The sequence below is a fragment of the Corvus kubaryi genome, unplaced genomic scaffold, assembly GCF_017639235.1.
Source record: "Corvus kubaryi isolate FWS band 111438036 unplaced genomic scaffold, C.kubaryi_AGA036_p1.0 37308, whole genome shotgun sequence".
Classification (NCBI taxonomy): Eukaryota; Metazoa; Chordata; class Aves; order Passeriformes; family Corvidae; genus Corvus; species Corvus kubaryi.
This window is the reverse complement of record NW_024581096.1, coordinates 3,813,952-3,841,199: the sequence shown is the minus strand read 5'-3', so window position 1 is coordinate 3,841,199 and position 27,248 is coordinate 3,813,952. Positions and strand designations below refer to the sequence as shown.

General features: G+C 38.2%; 1 protein-coding gene across 2 annotated transcripts in view; it reads left to right on the top strand.

Annotated features, from left to right (window-relative positions):
* ZSWIM6 (zinc finger SWIM-type containing 6) overlaps nucleotides 1-27,248 on the top strand; it is a 111,767-nt gene that overhangs the window by 49,261 nt on the left and 35,258 nt on the right. The window contains exons 2-4 of one of the 2 annotated variants that reach the window (XM_042028283.1): nucleotides 11,286-11,642; nucleotides 20,899-21,047; nucleotides 21,568-21,718. In XM_042028283.1, the coding sequence (XP_041884217.1) occupies nucleotides 11,286-11,642; nucleotides 20,899-21,047; nucleotides 21,568-21,718 (657 nt within the window). The remainder of the gene's footprint in view (nucleotides 1-11,285; nucleotides 11,643-20,898; nucleotides 21,048-21,567; nucleotides 21,719-27,248) is intronic. The other variant, XM_042028284.1, reaches the window with a different exon arrangement.

Here is a 27,248-nt window from a genome sequence, read left to right as displayed (position 1 = left end):
GACCAGAATACTGACACTGTTAAGCCAAGTTTTCAGGTGATGGTTCTTTGTCACTGTCAGAGAGGCTAGATACTGAATTTAATTATTTTTTACTATTATTGTCTCTCTTATTGCGACAGAGAACTACTTCAAATAGTAGTAAGCCTCTCGATCCAAGTATATTGAGCAACACTGAAAACTAATTCATAAGTAATCTTGTCAGTGTCTTGCTATTTAAATGCAGTGTGACAATACAGCCTTAGGTAGATGCCAGTGATGTTGTGTAGTAATCCAATACCTCACTGAATTCAGTCTTACCGTAAGCTAGAAAAAAAATCTTTAATGTATTAATAATATCAACAACTGATGTTAGAGGCCTGATTCCTGTTCTGCTTTTTTGACACTCTGTCTTTACTTGCATCTGTTTCACAGTCCAAGTAGACATGATTTTCTTCAAGAACTTGGAAAGTTTTCCTCCCCCCCCCCATTATATTTAGATGTTGGTTATGATAAAAGTTAAGAGCATAGTCAGAGAGCCTTTCATTATTGCAAAAGGTGGCCCTGTAGGCATGAAACTTGCATCTAAAAGGATATTTAGTACCCCTACAAGAGCAATGTCTGATTTGAGATAAGTAAAATCAACACACAACATTGAGTCACAAAATTATTCATCAGTGTTCTTAGTCTTATGGTTTGGGTTTCATGTTCATTGGCAAGTCCAGCTCTTCACTACTTCAGTGGGCAACCAAAGCTAACAAAATGAGGCATTAACCACACCTCCAGAAGTACACCACCTGCCAGCTTATCACAAATTCAAATACTTGTAGTATAAATAGGTTATCAGAAGCCGAAGCCCAGGAAGAAATTAACACCAGGGAAAAGTAGAGGTCTCGTGAAAGCGTCTTCTTGCTTGGCTTACTGGTAGAGACACTTGCCATCCTTTCTGTTGCTTTGTTTTTACGTCTCCCATCTCCCTGCATTGCATTATGAAAGTGAAATAAATGGTAGTGGTGTTGTAATTATTTTGTTTTTCTCTGTCTAAAGGTAGTTGTAAGGTGTTCATTGGCTTGTCAGTGAAAGTTAGAAATGTTATATGTTACCAGACATGCTTTTTTGTTTGTGTGTTTTGTTTGGCATTTTTTTGTTTGTTTCTGATAGTTTATGTACTATAAAAGCTGATCTTTAGGCTGAAATACAAAATGCAAAATTCCAGTAACTTGCTTAATAAATGAAAAATTACATAGTATTCTGCTGTATAAATTTGTCCTCCTTTCTTAGATTGTTTTCTTTAATTTATCATGGAAGTTTTGCTTCCTTGTTTGTTCAGTTCTGTTTTTCTTTGTCATCCTCCTTCTTTTCTGAACTTTTTGCTATCACCTTGTTGGTGTCTGGAAAGTTTTATGGATGTGAGGCATGAATTAGGAAAAAAAAGTCTTAGGTTGCATTTTATTGTTAGAGCCTGTGCATGTTAATGGAGGCTTGAATGGCATGTTACATGCTGATATACTATCTAGAACCTTTGATTAACAGTCAGAATAAGTGTATCATTTTAAACTTCTGAGGGCCTCAGGTTAGAGTTAAATATTACTATAAACTTCTTGGCTTTTGAAAAGAAGAATAGTATGCCTTGCTAGTTCAAGGAGAAGTAGTGTGTGGCTTTAGAGGAAGGGGGGTGGGCTTCTCAGTTTTCTCTTAAAGAAAATTAACTTTCTTAAAGAAAATTGCATACACTTAAAATTTTTGGTGCCTTTGGAAATTAGTTTTTCTTACATGAAACCTTTTAATTCTTTATCTGATGTCTAGAGAAAGGTGGTGCATGTCTGTATGGAAGAATACTGCTGTGGCAAGACTTGCCAGCTTTGGCAATGGGGTGCACTTGCTGTGGCTACTGTATACTGATTTGATGTTATTGAATAATAATTGAAATGGTGAGAAATGGATTAGGATCTAACTTACCAACAGTATGGGAAAACTGTGAACCACAAGAACCTGATTTCACATGGGATGTCCACTTGTGTGGGTTTAGGCTGTGTGCCAGTGTTATCAAGGATATTCTGGTTTGTAATACAAGTGACCTTTTCTGACCTTTTCTTTAAAACACTTTTATTGTTATTACAGTAGTATTTTTGGGATTCCAGTCCTCATTCGTGACTCTACTGCAGTTGGCCCTGGACAGCCAGGAAAAAAAATGCTTCCGTCAATGCTGGCTTCAGCCGTGGAAGGGTGACTCACTTGTGATATTGGTGGATTTTTAGACTTCAGTTCTGGAACTCTTTCAACACTATGGTTTTTGTGGCTCTGTCTCTCTTACTTTGTTAGTAAATACTATGTTGTACTTCATTATTTTTTCTGGAATCCTTTGTAATGCTCTGGTGACCAGAGGAAGTTGCTGAAAACATTTCTCTTGTAAAATTTATAGTCCAGAATGAACTGAGCCGTTCCAAAAGTCCTACATAGTGACTGTTGTTTTCACACTTAAAAGCCTATTTTTCTCTTTTCACCTCTGCTTTGATTATGGATAAAATAGCAGTTTAGTGAACAACGTGATTCCTGCAGTAATTCATAAGCACTTGTTGAAAAAAATAAAGCAATAAAACACTGTGAATGTTTTTCATTATGAATATTTAGTATACAATTGCAAGAATAGAATCATGGCCATAAAGAAAGGGTTTCCTTTACATTCTGTGACTTCTAGTACCATTTTTCATTTGGCAGAAGTGCAGCATTGAGCTCTTTTTTTCCCTCCCCTTTTTAAACAAAAGAAAATTATTTATTCTACAGTTAGTAATGGAAATGGGAGTGGCAGTTTCCTCTTTTAGGCAAAGTATAACACTTCCTGATGGAAGGTCAGTTTAGATTCAAAATTATATTGGCTTGTGTTTTTGCATAGCCTAGACTTGAACTGTTTGAGTGCAGTCTTAAATTACTCTATCAGTTAAGTGTTTTCTCTTGTTGGAATGACCTAAGTACCTAAGTACTGCAGGGTGCCTGTGTTTCAGACATCCTGTGCTGGGTTTTCCAAATTGTAAGTATGGCTGTGGAAATCCAGACACATTCTTTCCAGGAAGGAGTAATTCTCTAATATTTAAAAAATTTCTTCCCAAGTTTACATCAGTGATTTCTCTCATCTTCCTTTTTAGGATTTGATTACTTCTGATTTAAAAATACAGGTTTGATTAAGTCCTTAGCAAGTGGGTAAGAAAAAAAGCAGTTTTTACTGATAATAAAGCAATGAGTCAAGCAGGATGTAATTTTAAAGGTTTTTCCATCTCGCTTTCACACATCTTCTGTTGAAGTTTGTGCTGTTCTGTGGCCTCTGTTAGTCAAATGCAGTTTGTCGTTGAAAAGCTGTATAGACAACTGCTGCTAATGCTTTACTAGTTAGGATGAATCCTAACTTTGGACAATGAAGTAAAGCTGATATATCCTGTGTAACATAAGCAAAGACCGTGTGTTATCAGCAATAAAGAATGTGGATAGGGCAGAGATGTGGCTGAACTGGCAGAGGGGAATTAAAAAAAAAAAAAAAGTTGTCAGACTGGGTTTGTCCTCTTTCTCCACTTTTAAAATGAACAGGTATTGTTGAAAGTTTTCTTCAGTCTCAGGTAATTTCACTTCTGTTACTTTCTTTTGGTGGAGACAGGCGATTCATAGTTGAAGATAAACCTTAACTGTTGATATACAATACCGAAAACTTTTGCTCTCAGCAATAAGGCTGTAAATAGTAACTTTAAAAAACAATCATAATTTATCTGTTTGTCAGGCAAGGCATCTTCTGAGTTGTTTAAAATAACTTACAGTTTTTGGATATTTACTGTTTTGAATGCAGGAGTATTTCTTGTATGGCTTTAAGGATATTTTAATGGGAGGTTTAGTCTGCTTAGTTTTGTTGCTCTTACTCATTTACAGTCACTTTCTCATTTGTGATATTTTCCTTGTGCTGTAGCAAGCAATAATAGTTTCTCCCTGCAAATTTGATTAAAATCCAAAGTTGTAGTTAAAGCTGAAATGGTATCACCTAGGGAGATGGGTACCTTGGGCTGTGGGAAGAATCTCTGCTGCCTGGTTCTTGCAGGAAAGATGTCAGCATGTCCCCACCACAGCAGGAGTGAATTCCTCCTCGAAAGCTAGTAACAAGTATCTTTGCTCTGATCCTATGAAGACTGGTCATAAGCAGTCCTTGTTCTTGGGCACTCTCAGTGTACTCTGAGGGTGCAGCTCCTTGCAGACTGTTTGCACATTCTCCTATCTCAAGCGTTTCCCTTTGCAAGAAACACAGGCTTGTGAAATTTGCCAGGAGAGTGAAGGTTTGTTTATCAGAATTTAAATGTAGATTAGTAATCTCTCTTAACCTCTTGTTTCTAGCCTTCATTTTGGATAAATGTAAACTTGAGTGTGAGGCTGGCCTACATTTATATTCCATTAAAATTTACCTGTAAACATTTCAGTGTACATTAGCTAGATGATCTGGACAGCATGGTGCCTTAAAAGCTTACACTTCTAGCAACTTTCTTGAGTATTAGTTATCCTTACGACTCTTTTTTTTACCCCTGCCCTAATTTTAAGTCTATTTCCAGTTTTTATTCAGCATCAGAGTAGCTTTGATGACATGATTTCAGTTTTGCTGAAGCAAGCTGCTGTATGGCAATTCCAGGCAGTTCCTCTCACCTCAGCTAGCCCATTAGATCTCCCTGAGAAGTTTGAGGATTGCGATATTCCGTGCACTGTAAGTCACAAAATGTTAATTTGCCCACATTCTACAAAGGTTATGATTTCTTCGCATTCTTGTTTTTGTAAATTGCTATCACATGATCTCTGTGGGTTATATTATTAGAAAAATGTCATGTATCTAGCTAGATCTCCTATCTGCTGGTTTCTCACAATTAACTATGCTTAGCTATCCATCAGCTTTGGGGTTTCCAGGCTCACACTGAAATTTTTTGTTTGCAGGTGCTCTCAGGGTATGTGGTACTGAGAAAGGAGCTGTTAAGCCTGTAGCATACAGGAGCATAGTTTGTTTCAAACAGATGCCCTTTGAAAACAAAACAACGTGGCAAAACTGGAAAACAAAACCAAAACAAAGAACAAACAACAAACCAACAAAAAGGCTTGATTTGTATACCTGAGAGAGGCTGACCTGCAGCCATGGATTGCTAGCCTTGTGACTTCACAAGACTATCAGCATTCACAGTTTTAGTGATTCTTGGCACTGTGTTTAGCCTTTATCTGAAGAGACTTGCCTGCTTCAGCTCTACTTCTGCTTTGTGAGCCATAAGCATCATTTGCCACATCCTAGATCACAGTTTGAGCATCACTGTGCTAGAGGAAAGCTCTGTTACTGCTGTCTGGAAAGCACCATTTTAAGTGTATCTCTTGTACCAAGATTTTGCTGCTTTCCTTCTGTCTACAAAGCCTAATGCTACAAACACCTAAAATGGGCTTGATTATATCAGTATTAAATAAGTTGAAGTGAAGACAGCTTTCAGGTTTTGCAGAGACGTGATCTGAGGCTGTGAGCAGTGCTGATGAGAATGCAATTCTGTCGTTTGTATGGTGTTCCTATGGGGTGGGTTGCAAGTTTAACCACAGGGGTAGCAGTGAAACCTTGAGGGACCCTTGGGGCCGTGCTCATTTGGTGTGTGTTTTGTTCCAGACAGCATGAGCTGCTGCAGTCTGCATCTGTCTTAACCCAGTCCAGATCTGATATAGCTGTTGGGCAGCAGAAGGCATTTTCCTGTGTTATTTGCTGTTTGGACAGCATTTCCTTCTTTTTAGGGAAGAGTAGTCTGGATGGATGTATCTGCAGTCATCCATGCTTGGGCTGCAGTGGTAAGTGGCTGCTTTTGAGCAGTAGAGATACGATCAAACTTGGCTTGGGGGGTTAGTGGAGACCTTTGTCTAACAGAAATAATTAGTTGACCTGTTGTCAGACTGGAAGGTTTGGGCTAGTAGACCTGGAAGATCGGTGGTTTTAAGTGCAACTGTTGAACTCAGTGTTGGGACAAATAAATCTTGTTGTTCAAGTCACTGTGGCTTCCTCTGTTGCTGTGTACATGTTCTTCGAAGTGTGCCAGCGCTAGTGAACTTTCAAGTTGTCAGTGTCCTGTGTGTGTGGACTTAATGCTACTCTGTCTTCCAAATGTACTGAAATACCAAATTATGACTACTGTCTTTATGGAAGGGAGTTGTGGAATCCAGGTGATTAGTTGTGACACATCCTCTGTTAGTATTTGGGTGCAGGGGCAATGCTAATTTTATTTTAGGAGGCAGTGATCTCAAAACCTAAGTTTGTCTATACCCTATGCATTGACCAGAAATAGTAAACATCTTACGTACTGCTCTTAATTTCTTTTCCAACTTAATATCTTTGTATTGGCATGTTTAAGATATGATGGGTGAATATATTTTATTTTAAATCAGTGTTTTCTCTGCTTATGAAGAAGCTGTTAAAATTAGCTTCAGGCTAAGTGTGGCATGCAGGGTTTTGACTTCATAATAATTTCAAAGTGTGTTGTTTATCTGTTTTTAGAGTGTTCCAAAGTTCAGACAGAATTGAATGTAGGATGCTACTTTACCATTGCAAAGGAAAACCACTTCTAAAAAGACAAAATTTGAATGAGGTAAACATGGTTTACATTTTGCTTGTCTTAAAAAAAAAAAAATGCAACCACTGATGTAAATATGGAAAAAATAGCTAATGGGCATGGTTGGAAACTACTTTCCAGAAGCATTTGTTATTAGGTAGGCAAGATGAAACAGGTGTTTACACTTTACACAGTGATTATGCGTTTGCCAAGTAATATAGTAGTCTGAATAAATGCTAGCTGGTAGGCCTGCAAGTTATTTTAAAGATTGCTGGAGACAGAGAGTACAATTCTGATAACTAATGGAAAGTTACATGTGGGGGAGGTACGTGCATAGGTCTTGCATGCTGAATTATCCAGCTCCCAGGACAAGCTCTTCCGTTTTTTTCTCAGTAAGTAACTTAATCTGCTAGCCTCTTCTGGGAAAGTAAAACAGCTCCTGTGTGTTCTTGACTAGCAAGCAGTATGTATACATGGGAAAAGAGTCAGTGGATCAATGTTAAGGAGAACATTCATTTCCAAATACAGCTGGTAGTATACTTCCTGATTTTAGGAGAATGTGTGCGTAGTGGATGAGGCATGGACAATGTTCTCAAAAGGCACATGACAGAAAGCTAATCAAGAAACACCATTTTTTAAGCTTTGGGGTATTACTGTAATCCAGTTCTGACATTTTAATATTTTCTGTAAAGGATAAACAATACCCAGTGGTGATCTATGGATGTATTTCAATCAAATCCTTCAATTGCAAATGTAAACTTAGAGTAATTTTTTGTGGGTTTTTGGTGGTGTGCTTTTTTTTTTTAACCACTGGAATTATTGACTACACACACAGAGAGATATAGACCACACCACCCCCCAAAATTTTACGTGGCTACTTCTGATAGTTCTGGTTCATTTTGGTCTGTTTGTTTTCAAAATACGTCTTTGGACTTGGGCACATTGAGGATGATGCTTTTCAACACTTGACATTAGAGATGAATTACACTCATGAGATGTCATTAATGATGCTTATTTGGTGCAGTAACTTTGCTACTTATCCTGTTAGATAGTGAAACTCACTATTTCAAAATTTGCTTCTGACTTGACTAACTAAAAGCCTATCTGCTGCTGCTTCTCCACATGCCGCTGTTTTTTCTACTCCTTAGTGTGTTACCGTTTGAACTTGCTTTTGTTTTACTCTAAAGAGTTAGTATTTTTTTTGTTATGACGAGCACATATACTTGTGCTGGAAAATACTACATTGTAATTGTGTGAATTTTCAATTATTGGGTGGTTTTAAAGTCCCAGAATGTTTTTAGTCTATGGATTGGACGCTGTCTAGCAGATTTTGGCAAAAGTTGCTTTGTAAAATTCACAGACTTTTAAATGCTTTCTTCCTGATGGCACTTTGGCACAGTCCCCTTCCAAAAGTATGACAGCTGAGAACACTATTTTATTGGCTGTTAAATGGCATTTGAGGTGTGTTCAACAGAAGCAATGTTGTAAGAGAGCCTTATTTTATACGTTGTCTTAATGCTTCAGCTGCTTTTCTAACTGCATTTTTGCAGAGTGCAAAGCCTCTGTGCATTGAACATGTCAGCTGAGCTTGAGCTACTGATCACATGCTGGTTTGAAAACAAACATTTCAAACTGCCAGTCACTGAAAGAAAAGGTGAAACATGCCTGTTCTATAAATAGCTTCTGTCGTGAATACACAGTTTTCTGCCTGCAACTCTTTTATTGTCTTTAACTAGTAATGAATGAGCTCTTAAACTAAAAAGTGAAACTTCAGTGTTCTTGGAGTTGTTTGGAATGGATAAATATTTCTAGCAAAGGTTCTGTAACTTTGGGTAAAATAGGAATTTTCCCTGTGAAGGGAAGTACTTGTTTAGGGTAAGGCCTTGCAGGTTTTAGCTGAAGAGACTTTTTCTGTTCCTTTGGACCTGTTAGTGAAATGTCATTTTCTTCGACTCCCCACACAGGTGATTCCTTTTGTCTTTTTCCAGGAGTGTGTAGCATCTTGCTTCTTGACAGGCTATAAATTACTGCTGGTGAACACTTTATAGCAAATCACAGTGCATCAGTGCTACAAATTTTTCATATTTTAGTTGGAGAATATTAGATGGTTAGGTTAACAAAATATTTAAGTTATGTCTTCAGGAGGGGAATAGCTCTCCCTGTTCAGTACTCTGCAGTGTTGAGGGTCAGCGGTGAAGGTGTCATTTGATTTCTGGTGGGTTAAATTATAACAGCCCTGCCAGTGCTTCTGAGCTAAAATTTCCTGGATTGTTTTTTCTGATATGGTTTAAACTTTTTAAAGGTCATATTTGCTAACAAAAATTTCTTTCTTTAAAAACTGAAATAGAAAAAGAGGAGGAAAATAGTGTTTCATAATTAGGAGGCGTATCCTGGTGGGATAGTTAGTACAGAGCTTCTATGTCTTTAGCATGCAAGAGCAGCAGGTGTTTTTGTTTAAACTCTGCATAAGTTAAGAAGGATAGGTTAGGTAAGGTGACTGTATTAGTGCTGTCATTGTTTAGACCAGTATGTGTGTTTTTAAATGTTTCTAAATTTTGGTGCTTGTGAATTTTTAATAGAAACCCCTCAGTGGAGAGGGAGCCATGTGTTTGTATCTGAGCGGTGCAGGGATTTAAGGGCAGACCTGCTCTTAACTCTTGAGTATTTCTGGAGACCTTCATGTTTCCAGGAGGACTTTAACTTTTTTGAATGCTTGAACAATGTACTGGCAAATTAAAAGTGGTAATATTGTTAGACTATCTGGTTGGTCTTTTATTATTATTTTGCATCAGTTTAATAGATGATCTTTCATTTGGTGTTTTTCTGCTGTAATTAATAGGAGTTCAGATACTTTGAAGGAGTAGGAGAGAGTAGGATCAGGCTCCTTCTGTGTTCAAGTGTTAGATTTTTCCTTACCTCATGGATTGTAGACGGGTTTTTTAATGTATGCTTCACAGGGAAGTGGAATTTAAAAAAATAGTCTCCCATGCAGTTTCTTTGGGACCACCAATTCAACTTCCACTCACTGGGAATGAACCAGAAATAAATAGAGCTGGTTAAATTTTAACAAAGCCTTTCTTTTTGAGAGAAGACACTTAAAGGAACATGCTGTGACTACTTAAAAACTAAAGGGAAAGACAGAGGAAGGAGCTCATGATGTGAGGGGTACTTCCATTCCCTTTCTTTCAACAAGGGGTGAGTGGAAGCAGGAATACTGCTTGTGCCTGGGTTTGTTCATCCACTCCCTTTCCTCTCTGTGCGCTTCACACTATCTCTTCAGCCGTGGCTTGTAACTTGTACCTGGGAAACATCCCCTTGCAAAGTCAAGGTTAGTATGTGCATATGACCTTGTTCAGGGTATAGTATCAGAATACTGCAGTGATGCTGACTGCATAACCTGCTCTGAAGTACAGTGTGAACAAATGGAAAAAATAAGGGATTTTCCTTTTTGTTTCCTGTAAGATGAAGAACTTTTTAAAAATTCCTTGTGATACAGCATTTTGGATTAGAGCTATGCATATATTGCCCCCCGCCCATCTAATCTTCATGTGATAATGCTTCCTGCAGTACACTTTTTTGGTATTTCAAGAATATTAGCTCAGTTTTTGACATTGGGGGAGTGTGGGTTTATATTGTTTCCGTTGTAAGTACTTGTTGTAGAACACCTTACTTGTATCCATCTCAGCTTTAATATGTACTCTCCAAATTTAATGCTGGTATGGCATATGAAATTCAGTTTCATTGCCCTGTATCTGTGTCTCTGACTTTAATACTTGAGCTGAAATCAATATCATGCTTATGTAAAATCAAAAAGAAGCCCCCTTATTCTGCTATTCAGTGATAAAGCTTTGAGAGCCAAACCTGGGCATTCATGTTGGGCAGACAGGTGGGCTTCCTTTGAATCTTCAGCATTTGAGATCTTGTGCTGTGTTGTCACATGGCATATTTGCTGAAGGAAACATCTTGCTTAGGGTTTCCATGCCTCCTTACAGTCCATGCAAACCTAGCTCTTCTGCCTTGTGCTTATTATGCTGATTGAAAAATAGGACCATAATGCAGACATCTGGAACAGTGCATAGGTGTCTCATTCAGTGCTATAAATCCGACATCCTGTGTATTGGTAGCTACAGCAGTTTGCATGTCCAAAATGCTGCACAAACATAGCTGTTCTACTGGATCACTTGGGTGAAGGTGAGCTTTAACATGAGGTCAGTGGTGAGAGAGGTGAAAGCAAAGAGGATATGTGACTTGTCAGTGAATCAGTTGAGACTAGGACCGGAGTTCATGCCGCTAGAGTGCACTGCTTCCTTCTCACTTATTGAGAGAATGCTTAAATTTGCCGGTAGGTGCTGCAGGCTCCCTGGTGGGGGGTTTGGAAAATTGCTGCAAAACTGAGTAGTTTCACGTTGGTCTTTATGGGATGCTGCTCTGCTTCTGCAGCTGTCACTTACCAAATAAATATTTCTCTTGCTGTCCAACTTCCATGAATGTTGTGATGGAATGGCATAGGGCTTGTGATTGGATTTTTTACTCCCCTTTTGGTTTTATTGGAGATGAAAGAGGTATGTATAGAAGAAAGGATTAATCGTATTTTTAATTAAAGCAAGTTCTTTGAGATGTATCATTTTTCAGAAGTAGCCACAGACTTTATTAACAAAACTTTCTTGATAATGAGAGATAATATTTTACATATATCATTAAGTTCTCTTTTTCCCTGCACAGGTTTCCACTTGAGTGGCACAGTAACAGAGCCTGCAATGCAATCGGAGCCAGAAACTGTTTGCAATGTAGCTATCAGCTTTGATCGTTGCAAGATTACCTCAGTGACCTGTAGCTGTGGAAACAAGGACATATTTTACTGTGCCCACGTTGTGGCACTCTCTTTATACCGGATCCGCAAGCCAGATCAGGTCAAACTGCATCTTCCCATTTCAGAGACACTCTTTCAAATGAACAGAGACCAACTACAAAAATTTGTGCAGTATCTGATCACAGTACACCACACAGAAGTTTTGCCAACTGCTCAAAAATTAGCAGATGAAATTCTTTCTCAGAATTCAGAAATCAATCAAGTCCATGGTGAGTTTGATACTTGTTCTTCCTTTTGCTTAATTTCATAGGTTTTGAGCTTTTTTGTACATTCGGAAGTGTGACCTGCTTAGTTGTCTTCCGAGCTGAATTATTCTGTGATACAATGGTGTTTACCAAAGGGGATTCTACTACTGAACCTTTATTTTAAGATGTTTAGAAAATGGTACTCTTTGGAATATGGAAAAGAATTTATAAGCAATGAGCTTGATGTTTCCAGCACTGTTAATATGTGACCTGCTCTGCTTCATGCTTGTATTTTCCAGCTAGTGAAAACTGAGTAGTGGTGTTCTTTGTATAGCTGTATTGCTTCAAGGAACTCATTTGCCAGCTTACCAATGGTGTCTTCTTGTTATTTTGTTCTTTGTACTAGTTTTCTGATATTTTGATTGTGGAATTTTGTTTTAATGGCAAAGTATAGAAGCAAGTAGGTGTTACTGTTTTTTTCATTCATTAAATGCACTTCTGCTAACCTTTGGGATTTGCTTTCTGTATGAAGTCAGGAGAAACATAAAAACTGTATTTCCTGTTAGTGCTGCAGCAGTTACAGCATAGCAGAAGTCTTGATCTTTCCTGCTTTCTCATCTGCACATTATTTTAATGGCTGTTTTTTGCTGTGAACAACTTGCATTTGTTAAAGGATGCTGAGTCTGAGGTGAGGCTTCTGACATGGGTTTTTATGGACCCTGCAGAACTGTGAGCAGGTAGTTGTGGGCTTGAGGTGACCCAGCTAGTTTATTAGAGTCCTGTGTTCCTGTAAAGTCACCTGGTAGAAATGTCTTCTCAGGTCACCAGCGCTGTAAGTATAAGGGCAACTTAGGGGCGAAGAATAAGTTACCTAATATCTAAGAATATCTTCTTTTCTTTTTTTTTTTTTTTTAATTGACAGAACAGGTCTTGTGTTAAATATTTGAGGCATGACTGTTATTCAAAGAACTTGCAATACAAACAGAACCAAGATGCTTAATATTAAGATAAAGAAAACCATGTGTGCTAGTTACAGTGTAGGCAGAAAAAACCAAGTATTTTCAATAACAGGACTCCTCTGCAGCTTAAACTCCCTCCTCGTGCTGCTGTGACCCTGACAGGCCCAGAGAGGTGATGGTGAAAGAAAGTAAATTTCAGGAGCAGTGGTCTTTTTTGGCTTTGGGGGCTATGGGGATGTGGCCAGAGGCAAGGCAGTTGCTGTAGTTGTTGAATGTAATTGTGACAGTGGAAAGGAAATGAAACAAAAGGAGAGGCTGGACATTAAGCAATAGAGGAAGAAGCTCAGGTGTTATGAGCTGAAGGCATGTATCATATGAGAGTTGTTAACAACCTGAGCATTAATGAGCTAATTGGTAAGGAAGAATTGGAGTAAGAGAGAGGCACAGAAAATTTGAACAGTCAAGGGTGATTAGAAGAGGGGAAGGCAGTGGTAGGGACACAAAGGGCAGGTGATATAAATATCTGTATTAGCCATATGATGGCTAATGCAAGAGAAATGACAAGCTGTTACAGACTTGATAAATGTGAAGTCTATAATTAAACTAATCATAGGAATGTTAGTCTTTGTCATCTATTTTCTCATTGTCAGAATGTCACATTGCTCATTATTGTATAGTGTATTTTTGGAGAAAGATTTGGGATTCGTATCACTGAAAATAGCAAGAAGTTTTTTATTTCCTATTCTAAGTTGATGATCAGTTACAACATTTTGCAATGAATTTGAATAGGTTAGTTGAAATTTATCCATAAAACTGAAATGTTTCTTACGTAAGTTGCTGTCTTCCTAGTAAGTGAGATTGCAGTATGTCTTTATTGACTGTCACTATTTTCCACTAAAACGCCAAAAGCCAAAGTAGAAAATGCAGGCAGCATAAGAAAATGAACTACTGTTACCAAAGGAAGCTGGGTTCTAGAAGACTTTACATAGTTTCCTGCTTTTCCTCTCAGACTCACATAAAACCACGGAATTTCTTTCCACGTTCACAATACTAAAAGATTACATAGTTACTTTAAGGAAAAAGTGAGTTGTTCTGCTTACTTAGCAAGGCAGTGTTCTTCTGGGATTCATACTGTCATTCTGTTCTTTTGATCTTTAATAAAATCTTAGATTAAAAATAATAAAGTTAACAAAAAACATCCTATGACAAATAACCAAAAAAATTTCTCATTCTAATATTGTAGGGTGATGAATGTAAGATCACCATGTACTCTATCTTATCTGCTGTGCTGCAGATGTTGAGTTTGTAGTGCAAAACTGCCTTCTAGACCTGTCTTGCTTTGAACAGTTTGACCTCATTGAACTGGTGTTTGAAGAGAAATTTTATTAAGTTCTACTTGAAGGCACAGGTAAGTGAGAAGAAAAACATGGAAAAACTTGCTTATTGAAAGTAGAGGAAGCCTGACACAGATACCTGAAACAGCTTTGATTAAGAGAAATTCTGAATCTGGACTTGGATGAGGAAATTCTTTTCACTGTTGCCTAGAGGTGGTTTGATTTCAGTGTTGTTCTATATAAGACTTAATTTTTTTTTTTTTTTTCCCCTCCTCTGTGGTCACTGTACTAGTTCTGATTTTCATATATTTTCAATGATACGCAAAAAAAGTCAGCTCTTGAATAGTATTTATTGGTATGTTTGAATGGTCTGAGACTTGGAAGAGCTTTGACCAGTTATCTTCTTGTCTTCCTTATGAACTGGCTCATAAGAGATGATTAGATGACTTCAGTGCTTTCACATAACAAAAGGCTTATTGGATAATTGTTCATTTGCTCAAAACTCTGTGTTATGTTCAGTGACTGTCTTTGGCCACCTTTCAGGAGGTTACTGGGGGAATTAGTGAAGTGACTTGTATTGACACAGGTTTATAATAACCAATTCCTTTGAGTTTCTTGGTGGACACAAATGATGCAGTATCTTTTCTTCATGACTGAGCCTCACTGCAGGAAGAAGTAAGAGGATGTTGTTAGAAGCACAGGAATGCGTTGGTTAGGCACTAACTTCTTCAGGAGAGACAAGTGATTTATTGGGAATCTTTTTCTGTATTTGCCATGCTATTTTCACTTCCAAGAAGCAATCACTCACTGATTACAAGAGTGCTCTGCATATTTTTAGAGCACAAAAGCACCTCTTACTTTTGAGAAGATTTCTTGTGTTCTGATTGTCTCATGTGACACTGCTACAGCTGTTCATGTTCCTGATGATTTTAAAACTGGAGTTTTGTGGTGTGTAATCTGTACTGAAGACAACTGCAGGTCTTAATACTGATACCCTCCCTGGTGTTTGTACTACAGAACTGTTGGCTTCAAATTGGATTTTGATTTGGGTATGCTCTCACAGGAAACTGGACATAGCTTTGGATTGTGCTTAGCTGAAGCTTTTTTCCTCTCTGTTAATTTTTGTGGTGTTGTATAGAGAAACCTGTTAGGTGCGTAGGCTAGGAAGAGACCAGTCAGGATGACAACAGGTTGTCAGCTGAATTTGTCATCTTAGATCTGCCTTTTCATAGGCATGAAACTTTCACTTCAATAAATTGTTTGGAAGGCCAAACTCTCTTAATGAGAATTTGTGTAGAAATAGCAAAGTAACTGCAAGATGGGTGGAGGGAGACAGGGAAGGTCTGTTTTCATATTAGTCTCATATTAGAATTGTTTTTTTATTATGTGCATAGTGGAAAAGGGTCTGCTGGTTTTGGTATAAGGACAGTCTGGCAAACCTTTTTAACTTTCAAGCTGTACTGTTTCTTCTCCTGAGTGTTTACTGCTGCTGTTGCAATCTCTGGTCTTGGAGGAGCTGTATGGATTTCTCCAGACTTTCTGCCATTCTCTGATTCTCCAACTTGCAGTAAAAGTCACTTGCCGCTACAGACCCACATACAGATGAACTCAAATTTAAGAGGGAGGATCTGGGAGAAAGCAGCTGAAGCACATTCATCTTCTGAGAAGGAGAGGCACCTTGTTTCTCTACTTTTTTCTGCATTTGTCCAGGCAAATATGGGTACATCCTCAATAAACGTTTATTTGTAATGTATATTAGTAGTGCTGGAGGAGGCATTCAAGAAGGAAACTTCTATAAAAAAAAGCTTTCAAAGAAAATTTCAGAATATCTAATGTTGTTCCTATAACTATTAAGTTCAAAAGGGCAACCTGGAGGTGCATGTTAATATGTGTTTAGATGTACGTAATGTATTTAACCTAAATGACAGGGGTTTTAGTGGGAAATTGCAGGGTAGGGCTGTAGACCTGAATACAGTGTATTGGTGATCTGCCAGTAAGGGGAATGTGTAATGTTAAAAAAGATAAATTCTTTTTAAAATTAGGGAATCTTTCACATGGCCCTGCCTAAACTGCAAAATTGGTGGAGAGTCTAGTTGCAAAAGAAGAATGTCAGAGATAGCAGGTGAATTTCCCTTCAAGAAGAGTGAAAATGAAGTGCTTCAGTGCTTAGTATGAGAATTGTTTGGTGAACCACGTCTGGGAAGGAAGTAAGAGTAGCCAAAACTAGAGAAGTTTAAGAAACCCATGTAAAAGTAAATAAGTAGTAAAATGTAAAAAAAAAAGAAAAAAGAAAAGACTGGTAGCTGCAAAGTAATGTGAAAAAATCATATATGAAACTCATATTCTTAGGAAAGGTTTTTTCAGATACACAAAACATAAATATAGTGAGATTTTGTTAAAAGACATGGAAAATAAAAACTAATTAAAATAAAGTATGCTTATCTATACTGATAAAGTTCTTTTATCTGCCATGCACAAATAAATTTTGAAACTTACTTTTTGAAATGTACGATGTTTGTGAGATGTGGGTTTTAGCAGGAGAGGTCAGATATTGTCAGTAAATAATTTAGCACATTCTGCTGTAGGTACAGAGGGACCACAGAATTCTTTGAAGTTAAAAACCTTGTTAGGATTTTATTAACTTTCCTCAACAACTTAAGCATAGCCTGTCCTGTCTTCACATTTTGTGTTGTTATCACTGACAGCTTCATAGCAGTTGCTGTTTTCCTTTGACGCTGTGAGCTGCTGAACAGGTGTTACAGTTCACCCAAGAGTCCTGAAGTTAAGTGACTTATATCTAAACTTGGAATCATTTGGGGAATCAAAGGCATAATATTGGTTTTGAATCATTATTTTAATGATCTTTGGTTTTAATTATATTTAATTTTAGAATAATTCTGAGCATACTAAGTTTATAAAATCAATCACTTTTCTGTTGCGAATCAGCATACAGCAGTATTGGTTTCTAGCTGGTTTTCTTTAATTTGCTCTTCACATAGTACTCAGTCTTGCTTTTTATTTGTAATAATTTGTCCATATCTTCTCCTTAATGCTGCCATGGGATGACATTTAATAAAATGTAACCGATCCAGAGTTCATTTGTATACTTAAATTAATGACATTTTTATTAAAAAGTTAAAAAAAAAAATCAGTGTGGATGGCTACAAGTGAATAATTTGGCATGGTTTTATTTGAAGTCAACTCTTGTGATACTTCAGAAATAAGGATCAGGGAAGCAGTTTGCCTTGTTTTATCCAAATCTCCCTGTTGATCTGCACCTGAGTAGTTGGCAATATAAGAACTTCTTAGTCCATTTTTAGTCAGTGCTCCTTGCTCGTTTCTATTTTGTGAGGTTAAGTTCTCCGTGTACAGCACCAAGAGTTGCTCATTGTGAAAGTAGTTGCTTTTGAATTGCTGTGTAAGTGAACAAAGTGTTAATTTTTTTAAATGCTTCTGCTTCTTAGAACTTGGGAGTTGATTATATTCAATATGCAACCTGCTATGACCCTAAATATAAAAGGCTGCTACCCTGCTTTCAAATATTATTTGGGTGTTCAGTGTCACAAACAGTTGTGCACAATGTTCCTGCTTTGATTGCTAAGATTGAAATTTAGTAATCATGGTAAAGGAGCATGAGTAAGTATATATGGCTGTATCTATATACTGGTTATAAATACTTTATTTATTGTATTTAACTGTATGTACATGATGAAAAGCATATCTCAAAGTCATGACAGAAATTTAAAAAGCCATGGGTTGGAGAGAAGGAGATTAATATGTTAGTTTAGTGTCTATAAACTGACACAGTTTAATTACAGGTTTAAATATTAGTATAATTATACAGTACTTTTCACTTTCATAGTTCAAATGTGAACTCATTTATCCTCATGACATCTCTCTAAAGCACATAATTAACACTTATTTAGCCTTGGTACCAAACTGCCCTGCAAAGTTTAAATTCAGGGCTGCCCATGTTCCTCTCTGCATCCAAACTGTCCCACTGTGAAAGCCTTGCAGTGCTGTGCCGCACCCTGAGCGAAGCTACTACCTTTGGATTGAACCTTTGGTTCTGCCTGTTCAGTGTTGAGCCTGAGCCATCCTGACAGCTTCTCATAGCCCCCATGGCATCTTCCTCCTCTTGCTTGTTCAGATAGTTCCTTACTTGTTCACCCAGTCATGTGTTTTCAGAAGAGAAGTGGCAGGGTAGAAATTCCATCCATGATCTGTTTGAGTGGGAGAGGAAACAGGCTAGATAATCACCTGACCGTACATGCACGTAGTCAACTTTAAAAGTGCCTAGTTGAGAGACATGGAAGGTGGTCTTGTCTTGAGCCCAAAACAAGAATGATGGGCAGCAGAATCTGAGGCTTTCCCAGCAGCATCACAAGAATGCCTGGCTGCTGCCTTGGTGGGAAGGTGGCTGGACTTGGGCCTGATCAGACACAGTGTCCCCCATGCCTTGTTAGTCCATTGCTATTGCTGAAGACTGCCAGCAGTGTTGAAAGATGAGTGAATTGCAGCTGTAGCTGGTGCTGGTTATATGTATGCTGGAATTTCTTTAGAATTAAAAATTTTAATCATAATGAATGTAGCCTATATAAGATCTTGTAAGAAAAAAATCATTCAATGTATCTGTATACTATGCTGAAGAGCATTGTAGAGTTCAGACCCTTGGCTTGGCATCTTCAGCTTTTACAGTCTTCTGGCCTAACAGCTTGCAAGTAACACTAGTGTGAGTATAGTGATACTGAGCTCCGGGATAAGATATATTTGGGATTGTAGTGGCAGAAGTAGCCTTGGTGGGGGCAATGTTGGTGACCCTGGGTAGCAGGCACACTTACTTTTGTAAAGGAACCCTGTTGTTAAAGAATCTGTGGTAGCTGTATGGCTTTTCTAACCTTGTAAAACAAAATGACAGGTGAGCTTTTGATAAAATATAAACAGTTACAGAAGGAATTTTCCTTTCACCCCCTAAGTAGGGAAGCTTAGCTGAGGAATACTGGGCTATTTTTAATTCAATTTGAAAGGAACCGTACCAAGATTATTTAAAGATAAATCTCCATTGAAGTAAGGAACAAATATAAGTGTATTTTGTGTACTGTTGCTTTTATATAGTTCCTCTTCACCCTTTTTGTGTTTTAGAGCAATGAAATATTTAAACTATTTGCAAGGTAATACTGCAAACCTGGGTCTGTGCAACAGCTGCACTGCTTATTCTTGTGGCTTGATTTTCCTTTTTATCTTGTTCTTTGCAACCAAAGACTTACCCAGTATGTGTTTCATGTATCTGGCAGAATTGAAAGCCCTTTTAAACTAATACATTAAAGATGGAAGCATTTGCAGAAGAGCAGGTTTTTCATTCCTTGGTTTTTATGCTGTCTTGGGCTTGATTCCTGTCTTCTGAGACACTCTTGTGGTTCCTGTGTAAGGTGGTGGGAGAGTTCATTCACACCTGCAAAGACACAATTTCTTATTAATTAAATATGTATGTGTGTATGTATACCGCAGTGCAGTGTTCCCAGCTTTAGGCTCTGAAATTGGAGGCAGTTTAGGAAGTTGCTGAGCTGGAACATCTTTTTGTTTACTGTCTCAGCAATTTGTGTTTAAGGCATCCCTCTGACCCTCTAAATCTTCGGTTTGTATTTTCATTGAATAATGAGTACAGCATTTCCAGTGACCACTTGAAAGCTTCACCTCCATCACAGAGCTGCAATTGTGAAACAGGCTTGAATCAATAAAATCAATGGAGTTTTTTCTTATACATTGTAGAAGTGTAGCTATTTTGGTTTTTCAAGTTTTCAGGATTTCTGTAAAAAACCCCAGCTTTTTAGAAATTTATGTAATTTTCCTTCTCTGGCAGTATTTCTTTTTCTGCAGAGGTAACATGGACACAGGTTTCAAGGAGAGAGATTGGATAATGTGGTTCAATTTATAACATCTTCGGTTTTGCAAAACATAAGAGATAGAGATTATGCAGTTGTGATAAGTCCAAAATAAAAATGTTAAGTCGACTTGAGTCTCAGCCATGCTTAAAATACCATCATCTGGTATGGTGATGCCCTACCTTGAGCAGAGTCTCTAGTTAAGTACTTTTTAGCCTTTTCAGTTTCAAGACCTTTTAGAAAATGCCCAGTGGAGGTGCAGTGGTCTTCAGAAAAATACAGTTTACTAGATGGTGCAAGAACTTATTTTAGTTAATTTTGTCATCCTTTAAGAGAGGGAGAGAAAGTCACTGGTCTGATCTGCAAAAGCTGAGGTATGGCAGTCTGTGGCCAGAGCACTGCCAGATGTGAATCTAGTCATTTCAGCTGGCACTAGGCTAGTTCAAGTAGAGTTGCTCTAAACTGACTCTGTGCAGGTGACATTGCCTATGTAAAAATGCTTCCTTTGAAAGCAGCATGGTCTTAAATATCTGTAGCTCTTATGTATGATGGAAATGCCTTTAGTGCTTTAAGACTTTGGATTTGTTTGGGGATTTTTTTTACTCTTTGTTTAGCTTTGCAGAGCCATCACAGCTCAGAGGCACCAAGGTGATGATTCTCCTCATGTTCATCAATAGCAGCGCTCACTAGCAGTCACTTAAACCTGAGCAAGATTGCTGAAGGTACAGGAATTACACAGGTGTTTTGGGGAGAGTGGTTTTAACATCACAGTTGTAGAATATTATTTAAAGTCTTAATTTTCCTTGTAAAATTATTCTAGTGTAGCTTCTGAGATGGGAAGAAAAAAACCCCTCACCTTTAAAGTTTTGTTAGAGAAGAGAATATTATGTATTTGAATACCTTTTCATAGGCTATAATTTCTAAGTGCTTAAGACTACTGAGGAGAAATTTAAGTATATTTTAGAGACTGTTTAGATTAAAAACAAGGCATCCAAAACAGGAGAAGACACAAATCCAAAAACCTCTGCAGTAGTCCTCTCCCCTGGACTCAAGAACCTCTCTTCTTCATATAGAACATAATGATTTCTTTTCTTGCTGTTTGCAGGTGCTCCTGACCCAACAGCAGGTGCTAGCATAGATGATGAAAATTGCTGGCATTTGGATGAGGAACAAGTCCAAGAACAGGTTAAACTCTTCCTTTCCCAGGGTGGATACCATGGATCAGGGAAGCAGCTCAATTTGCTTTTTGCAAAGGTGTGTTGAGTACTCTGAACCTTTTTTCTCTCCCCTGTTCTCCACGCCAGTCTACTTGTATGCATCTTACTCAAAGTTCTAGGTTCTACTGTTATAAAATAACACAAAGCCTTGGGAACGCAATGGCAACTTGATAATGAGTTGTACAGAAGTGGACTACAATCTGATGTGTCTTGATCAGTGTAAGGATATGAAGTAACATTTCAAGCATCTACAGCTTTGCTGTTCTCTTCTTCCTTCACACCCCCAAAATGTTGGAAAACGTTACAGCAGTTTGTATAATACACCTGTGGATTGCTTGTGGTAAAATTCTCTGAAGAATTGTAATTGAATACTGAAACCAAAATTTTGTTAAAAAAATTGGGAAGGCAGACTGTTTTTACTACTTAAAAATTTCCCATCACACATATAAATTGCATTTCTAGCTTCACAGAAGTGGAATATTTAACACTGCAGCATATTGTCTGTACTGCGATTTCTTTGCTTTCTTCAAGTTTGTATTAAAAGACTCGTTTCCTAGGTGCGAGAGATGCTAAAAATGAGAGATTCAAATGGAGCTCGCATGTTGACGTTGATAACAGAACAGTTCATGGCTGACCCTCGTCTGTCGCTTTGGAGACAACAAGGAACTACAATGACTGACAAGTATAGGCAGCTCTGGGATGAACTGGGTAAATTCACAGACTCATTTAGGTGTTCATATGTGTAATAAAGAAACAATTACATATTTGGAGTTGAGAAAAACTTTTATTGTGGTTGTAGGCAAAGCAGAGTAGAGTTTTCTGCAGTTTTCTTTGTTCAGTTAAGTTTGGGTGAAATTGAATTTCTGATCTGCAGAATGAGACAGTTGCAGTTAAAGAAGAGGGAACATGGTGTTAAAGAAGTACAATTCCAATAGTTTGTAAGTATCAGAGGATCTAAAAAGAATAAAGCAGAAAGTGGAAATGTAGCTGCACAGCTGAGGCGAAATATATGTCTCTAGTGCTAAGTTGGAAAGGTTAAAGAAAAAACTGATTCACAATTATAGAAGTCAATTACCGAGCAAGAAAGGAGATGAAATAACAGAGGACTAACAATTAATGTTGCTTTACAGGAAAGGTTGCCTGATACATGACTTAGTTGTGCGATTAAGAGAATAACAGAGGCTGAAATGGGAAAGGAATGTTTGAACTGGTGAGGTCTGAGGGCACTTGCTGTAAAGTGTTTAGGAACACACTAATACAGTTTTGAACTACTACTTCAGAAATTGTCAAAATCTGTAAGAATTTCATCATAGAATCATAAAATGTTTTGGGTTGGAAAGGACCTTAGAGATCATATATTGCCAACTCCCCTGACATGGGCAGGGACAATTTTCACTAGACCAGGTTGCTCAGAGCTTCATTGAGCCTGGCCTTGAAACACTTCCAGGGATGGGGCATCCACAGCTTCTCTGGGCAGGTGGTTCCAGTGCCTCAGCACCCTCACAGTCAAGAATTTTTTTCCTAATATCTAATCTAAACCTTCTTCCTTTCAGTGTAAAGCCATTCCCCTTTGTCTGATTACTACACGCCTTGTAAGCAGTCCCTCTTCAGCCTTTTTGTAGGTCCCCTTTAGGTACTGGAAGGTGCTCTAAGGTCTCCCCAGAGCCTTCTCTTCTTCAGGCTGAGTAACCTGAATTCTCTCAGCCTTTCTTGTATGGCTGGTGCTCCATCCCTCTGATCATCTCTGTGGCCCTTCTCTGGACCTCCTCCAGTGGGTCCATGTCCTTCCTGTGCTGGGACCCCAGAGCTGGATGCAGCACTGCAGGTGGGGTCTCAGCAGAGCAGAGCAGAGGGGCAGAATCCCCTCCCTGGCCCTGCTGGCCGCGCTGCTTTGGATGCAGCCCAGGACACGTTTGGCTCTCTGGGCTGTGAGTGCCCATGGCTGGGTCATGTCCAGCCTCTCACCCACCAGCATCCCCAAGTCCTTCTGGGCAGAGCTGCTCTAAATCCCTCCCAGCCTCAGCCTGCATTGATAACAGGGTGTTATCTGAAGAGAAAATCAATACAACTTGAATGTGAATGTCAGCAGTATTTACAGATGGAGAGGTGAGAGAAAAGATATAAAGTAATCACAAGCATTACTTTCCTAGGTATAAGGTACTGTAGCAAGCTACTAACTAATAGATATCCAAGAGTGTGGAAGATAAAAAACAACCTGAATTATTTAAAATACAGTGGTAAATCTAATTTGTTTCTCTAAAAGGTAATTCACTGAGTTTATGAGGGAAGGGATTAACATGTCTGTCTTAGCATTCCAAACCTTACTTACAGCGGTCTTGGAGGCTTTCCTAAAGCAAGCTGAAGACACACATGGCCTAAATGAAATTGCCTTGTGATTCATGGAACTTGGAGTAGAAACCTGTGTTCTCATTCTGGAAAGTCATTTCAAGTCTACACTTAAAGAAGTCTATTTTGATGTGCTCTGGTCCTTATGGCTGTGCCTGATTTATGTGGCAGAAAACATATAAATAACTATTTAATAACAAGGAAAAGTTAGGATGATGTCCTATAAGACATTATGCAAGTAATGCAAAGAATGGAGCAAATATCATAATGCTCTTAAAGTAATTTAAGGGTCCAAAATCAAGCTAAATGAAATCAAATCCAAGTAAGGGTAACATGCTTCATTTAGAAAAGAAGAGTGAAATGCAAAACTTAACTTTTGCACTCTTAGAGGTCAGAGATGATCATAATTGAATCTATTAACTGATGGGATAAGACTGGATATAACCTGTATAGCAAAAACTATGTTCACTCTAAATTAAGCACTAGGCTAGTAAACTGTTAGCTATGTAGTTGAGATTACAGACTTCTGTGGTGAAAATCCTTAATACCATAGAAGACAAAGCTCTGTCAGAGTCTGGAAGCAACTACAACTGTAACAACCATTTCAGTATGCCATTTTTATGATCCTTTGTCTTGTTGGGGAATAACAGTGTTTGCCAGCAAGGCACATGCCTAGCTGGACATACATACGACAGAATTGTATCCCACCATACTGAAAATTGGAGGGTCTCATGCTTCATTGCTTATGTGGGTTGAGCTGGTAGGTGGTGGGAGAAGCAGAAATGCGTTCTCCATCTGTTACCTGTAGCAGTCTTGCCACATGCTGTCAATAAACAAAAAAAGGTTTTGTTACATTTTTGTAGCGGCTCCTCTTGTTTCATCAGTTTTGTATTAACATCATTTTCTTGATAGCACCTGTCTGAACGTAGAGGAGGTGGAATCTGTCTGCCTATAGCATCAAATAACAAATACTTCTGGATTAACTGAATTTAGTTTACCTCTATTATCAGAATTCTAGATGTCACTCCCAAAAAGCAGCCTCACCACTACCTGAGCTGCTGTATTTGCAGTCTGAGGCAGACCGCATTGTTTCAGTCCTCAACTGCTCTGACTCAGTATCAAAATCTGTTCATCATGTAGCATTCTTTCAGTTGCAAATACATTTCAATCACATCAGGTGGGCAGTAGTCGAAGGGTAGGACTTGGTTCTTCCATCTCCAGATAGTGTTTATGTTTCTAAACTCTCTATTTCTTCTCCCCACTGATAGCATTCCTTGGTTCCTTCCACAGCTGCTTAGCAAGTTCCCTCCAAAATGCTGTTAATTGGGTGAATCTCTCCAGAGTCACTTCTACATGCATGATGTGAAGGCTGCAAGTTTCTGCAGTGTTTTTGCTAGGATTTTACTTTGCTTGAGTTTCACTGTTTTCACATTAAACATCGCTTTTTCCATGTGAAACTTGTGTCTCAAAAGAAGAAGTGAATGTACAAAAGGTTCAAGTAGATTTTAAGGGAGACCAGAGTTAAAATAGCAGACTGCAGAGGGAAAAAGCAGGATGGCCCTGGCAGCATATGATCTGTGTTAGTCGAAGTAATTCAGACACTGAGTTTAAAGGAGTCATGCTATCATTATGTTACAAAGTAATACTGGCTTGTTATCTTCTAGCATGTCAGAGAACCAAAATATCAAGGGAGGGAAGTGAGACACAGGCCTCTGTGTATTTAACATTCTGTATTACCTGTTCAGAGTAATCTGGGAGAGGCATATATGTATGTCTTCTAAAAAAAATCTTTTAGCTATGCTCTCATTTATGTCACAGGTAGGTAGCAATTTAATGTAGTTAGGGAGAATTTTAGGGCATAGAAAGTAAGTAAATATAGACTCTGCTTAATAAAGGCTCTCTTGCTTGCCTTGGTATGCTGTCTGCCAAGTGCTAGGCATATGGCCACTTTGTCAGTTCCATCTTGGCACAGACTTTTAAGCATACTTAAATAACCACCTTTGCTCCTTGACTGGGTCATTGGAGCCTTTCATTAGAATTTAGGTGATGCTTCCTTCCTAGCATTGGGTATTGGCAGGGGTACTGGAAGGACACACTGAGCTTTGATCAGAGTTCCTGTTGAAGTTTGTGGTAAATTGCTGATTTCAGTTGAAATCAGATTGGGTTTGAGTGTTTGAAGGTGCTGATTTAAAAACAACAACAGTAAACTCCCCCCCCCCCCCCAAAGTAACAATAAAAAACTCTCTAGAAATAAAACCACCAAAACCTTCACTCAAGACCCACAAATAAGATGCTTTAGGTCTAAGTATGAATCTGGCAGTTTTTTAGTACTAAGCCCTAATTTCGTAAGCAATTTACAATTCAGAAGCATCATGTTAACAAAAAAAGCCTTGCACATAACTATGCAGTTGTTTTTTAAAGCCTCTAGATTGGCAGTAAGAATATAATAACTGCCCGGCAGATTCCCCTGTTGTACATCAAGGAATGGGATGAGCTATATGCTACTTATGGAATGTCAGAGGTATACTATTGGAAAGGTTACAGGTCAGAGGTCTAAGTCTTGCTCAGATACTTCTCAAACTAGAAGACTTTAGATGCAATTTCAGTGATGCACTGGTGATCACTTCCAATTTGCCACAGTAATAAATGAATTCCAGTTTGCAGAGTGTAAAGCAGAGTTGGAATTCTTCATGTTGCTGTTTAAATGGTATCTTGGTACATAAATTTCACATGCGGATCTTAAGGTGTTTGACTCATGGTGACCATGGTTGAGGAGTTCAGGATGTCATAAGGATTAATTATCTGAAGCCCCTTGGTTTGCCTTTTAATTAAATTGCATTGGTAAAATGGGTATGGAAATGGAAATGCACAGTAAATACCTGCTGATGCCTGTTGAGCTGAGATCTCTGATGTGAAGGAAAGGTCAGTTAGCCTTCTTTGTGGTATAGAGGAAAAAAATGGACTGTATAATCTTAGTAGATGAGGAAGTTGTTAATATTCGTCCATGAAAAATTCAGTAAAAGTTACTTGTTCTCATGAAAAATGAAAAGATTTCCTTAAAAAAGGGGAGGAAATTGACTTTGTACCGCAGCCCAGGGATCATGATGGCTGTGAGACTCTGCTTTGGAAATAAGGGTTGAGCACTGCCAGATGCCAGACACTGGGAAGAGACTGTTTTGTCGGCAAGTGGGATCTGCAAGTTAATTGGTGTTTTCTGCAGGCTTCTGGCTGTGAAATGAAATTGGAAGCCCTTTAGCCACATGGATAATACAGGACCTGAATACAAATGTCACATGTCACCATCAGGGCCCACTGTGAAACAATAGTGTTCCCACTCAAACACTGTGCCATTACAGATCATTTAAATATGGGGATTACATTTAAACTAAAAGCCCCATTTGCTTCTTACTGCAATTTAAAAGTCCTCTTAGCAAAAACTAAGTGACAAATTAAATGAAAAAAGTGCCCACATTTTTAAAGCTACAATGCAAAACATTTTTTTATTGTTTCTCATATGCCATGAATGAATCATTATACTTGTCAACCCTAAACCAGGCCATAATTGGAGCAGCTACTGTTATCAAAGTCGGGCTGCTCTTGTGACAGCTTAATAAAGCTGAAACTGTTAAATTAAATCCCAGATGCTTAATCTGATGAAAGCAGTCAAGTAGAAGAATCTAAGACAAGTGTCTACTGCTTGATGGAGTGATGGAGCCCAACACCTTGTCAACACGTGGATTAAGGAATCAGATTTTTTTTTTCCTGTGCGCTACCATTTTCAGTGTCTTCATATCCTATCGCTTGTATTCATGGTGAAGAAACTTCATGTAATTTGCATGTTTCAAAACAAACATTTCTAGTAGATTTCCTCCATTTTGGTATTTAAGAACTC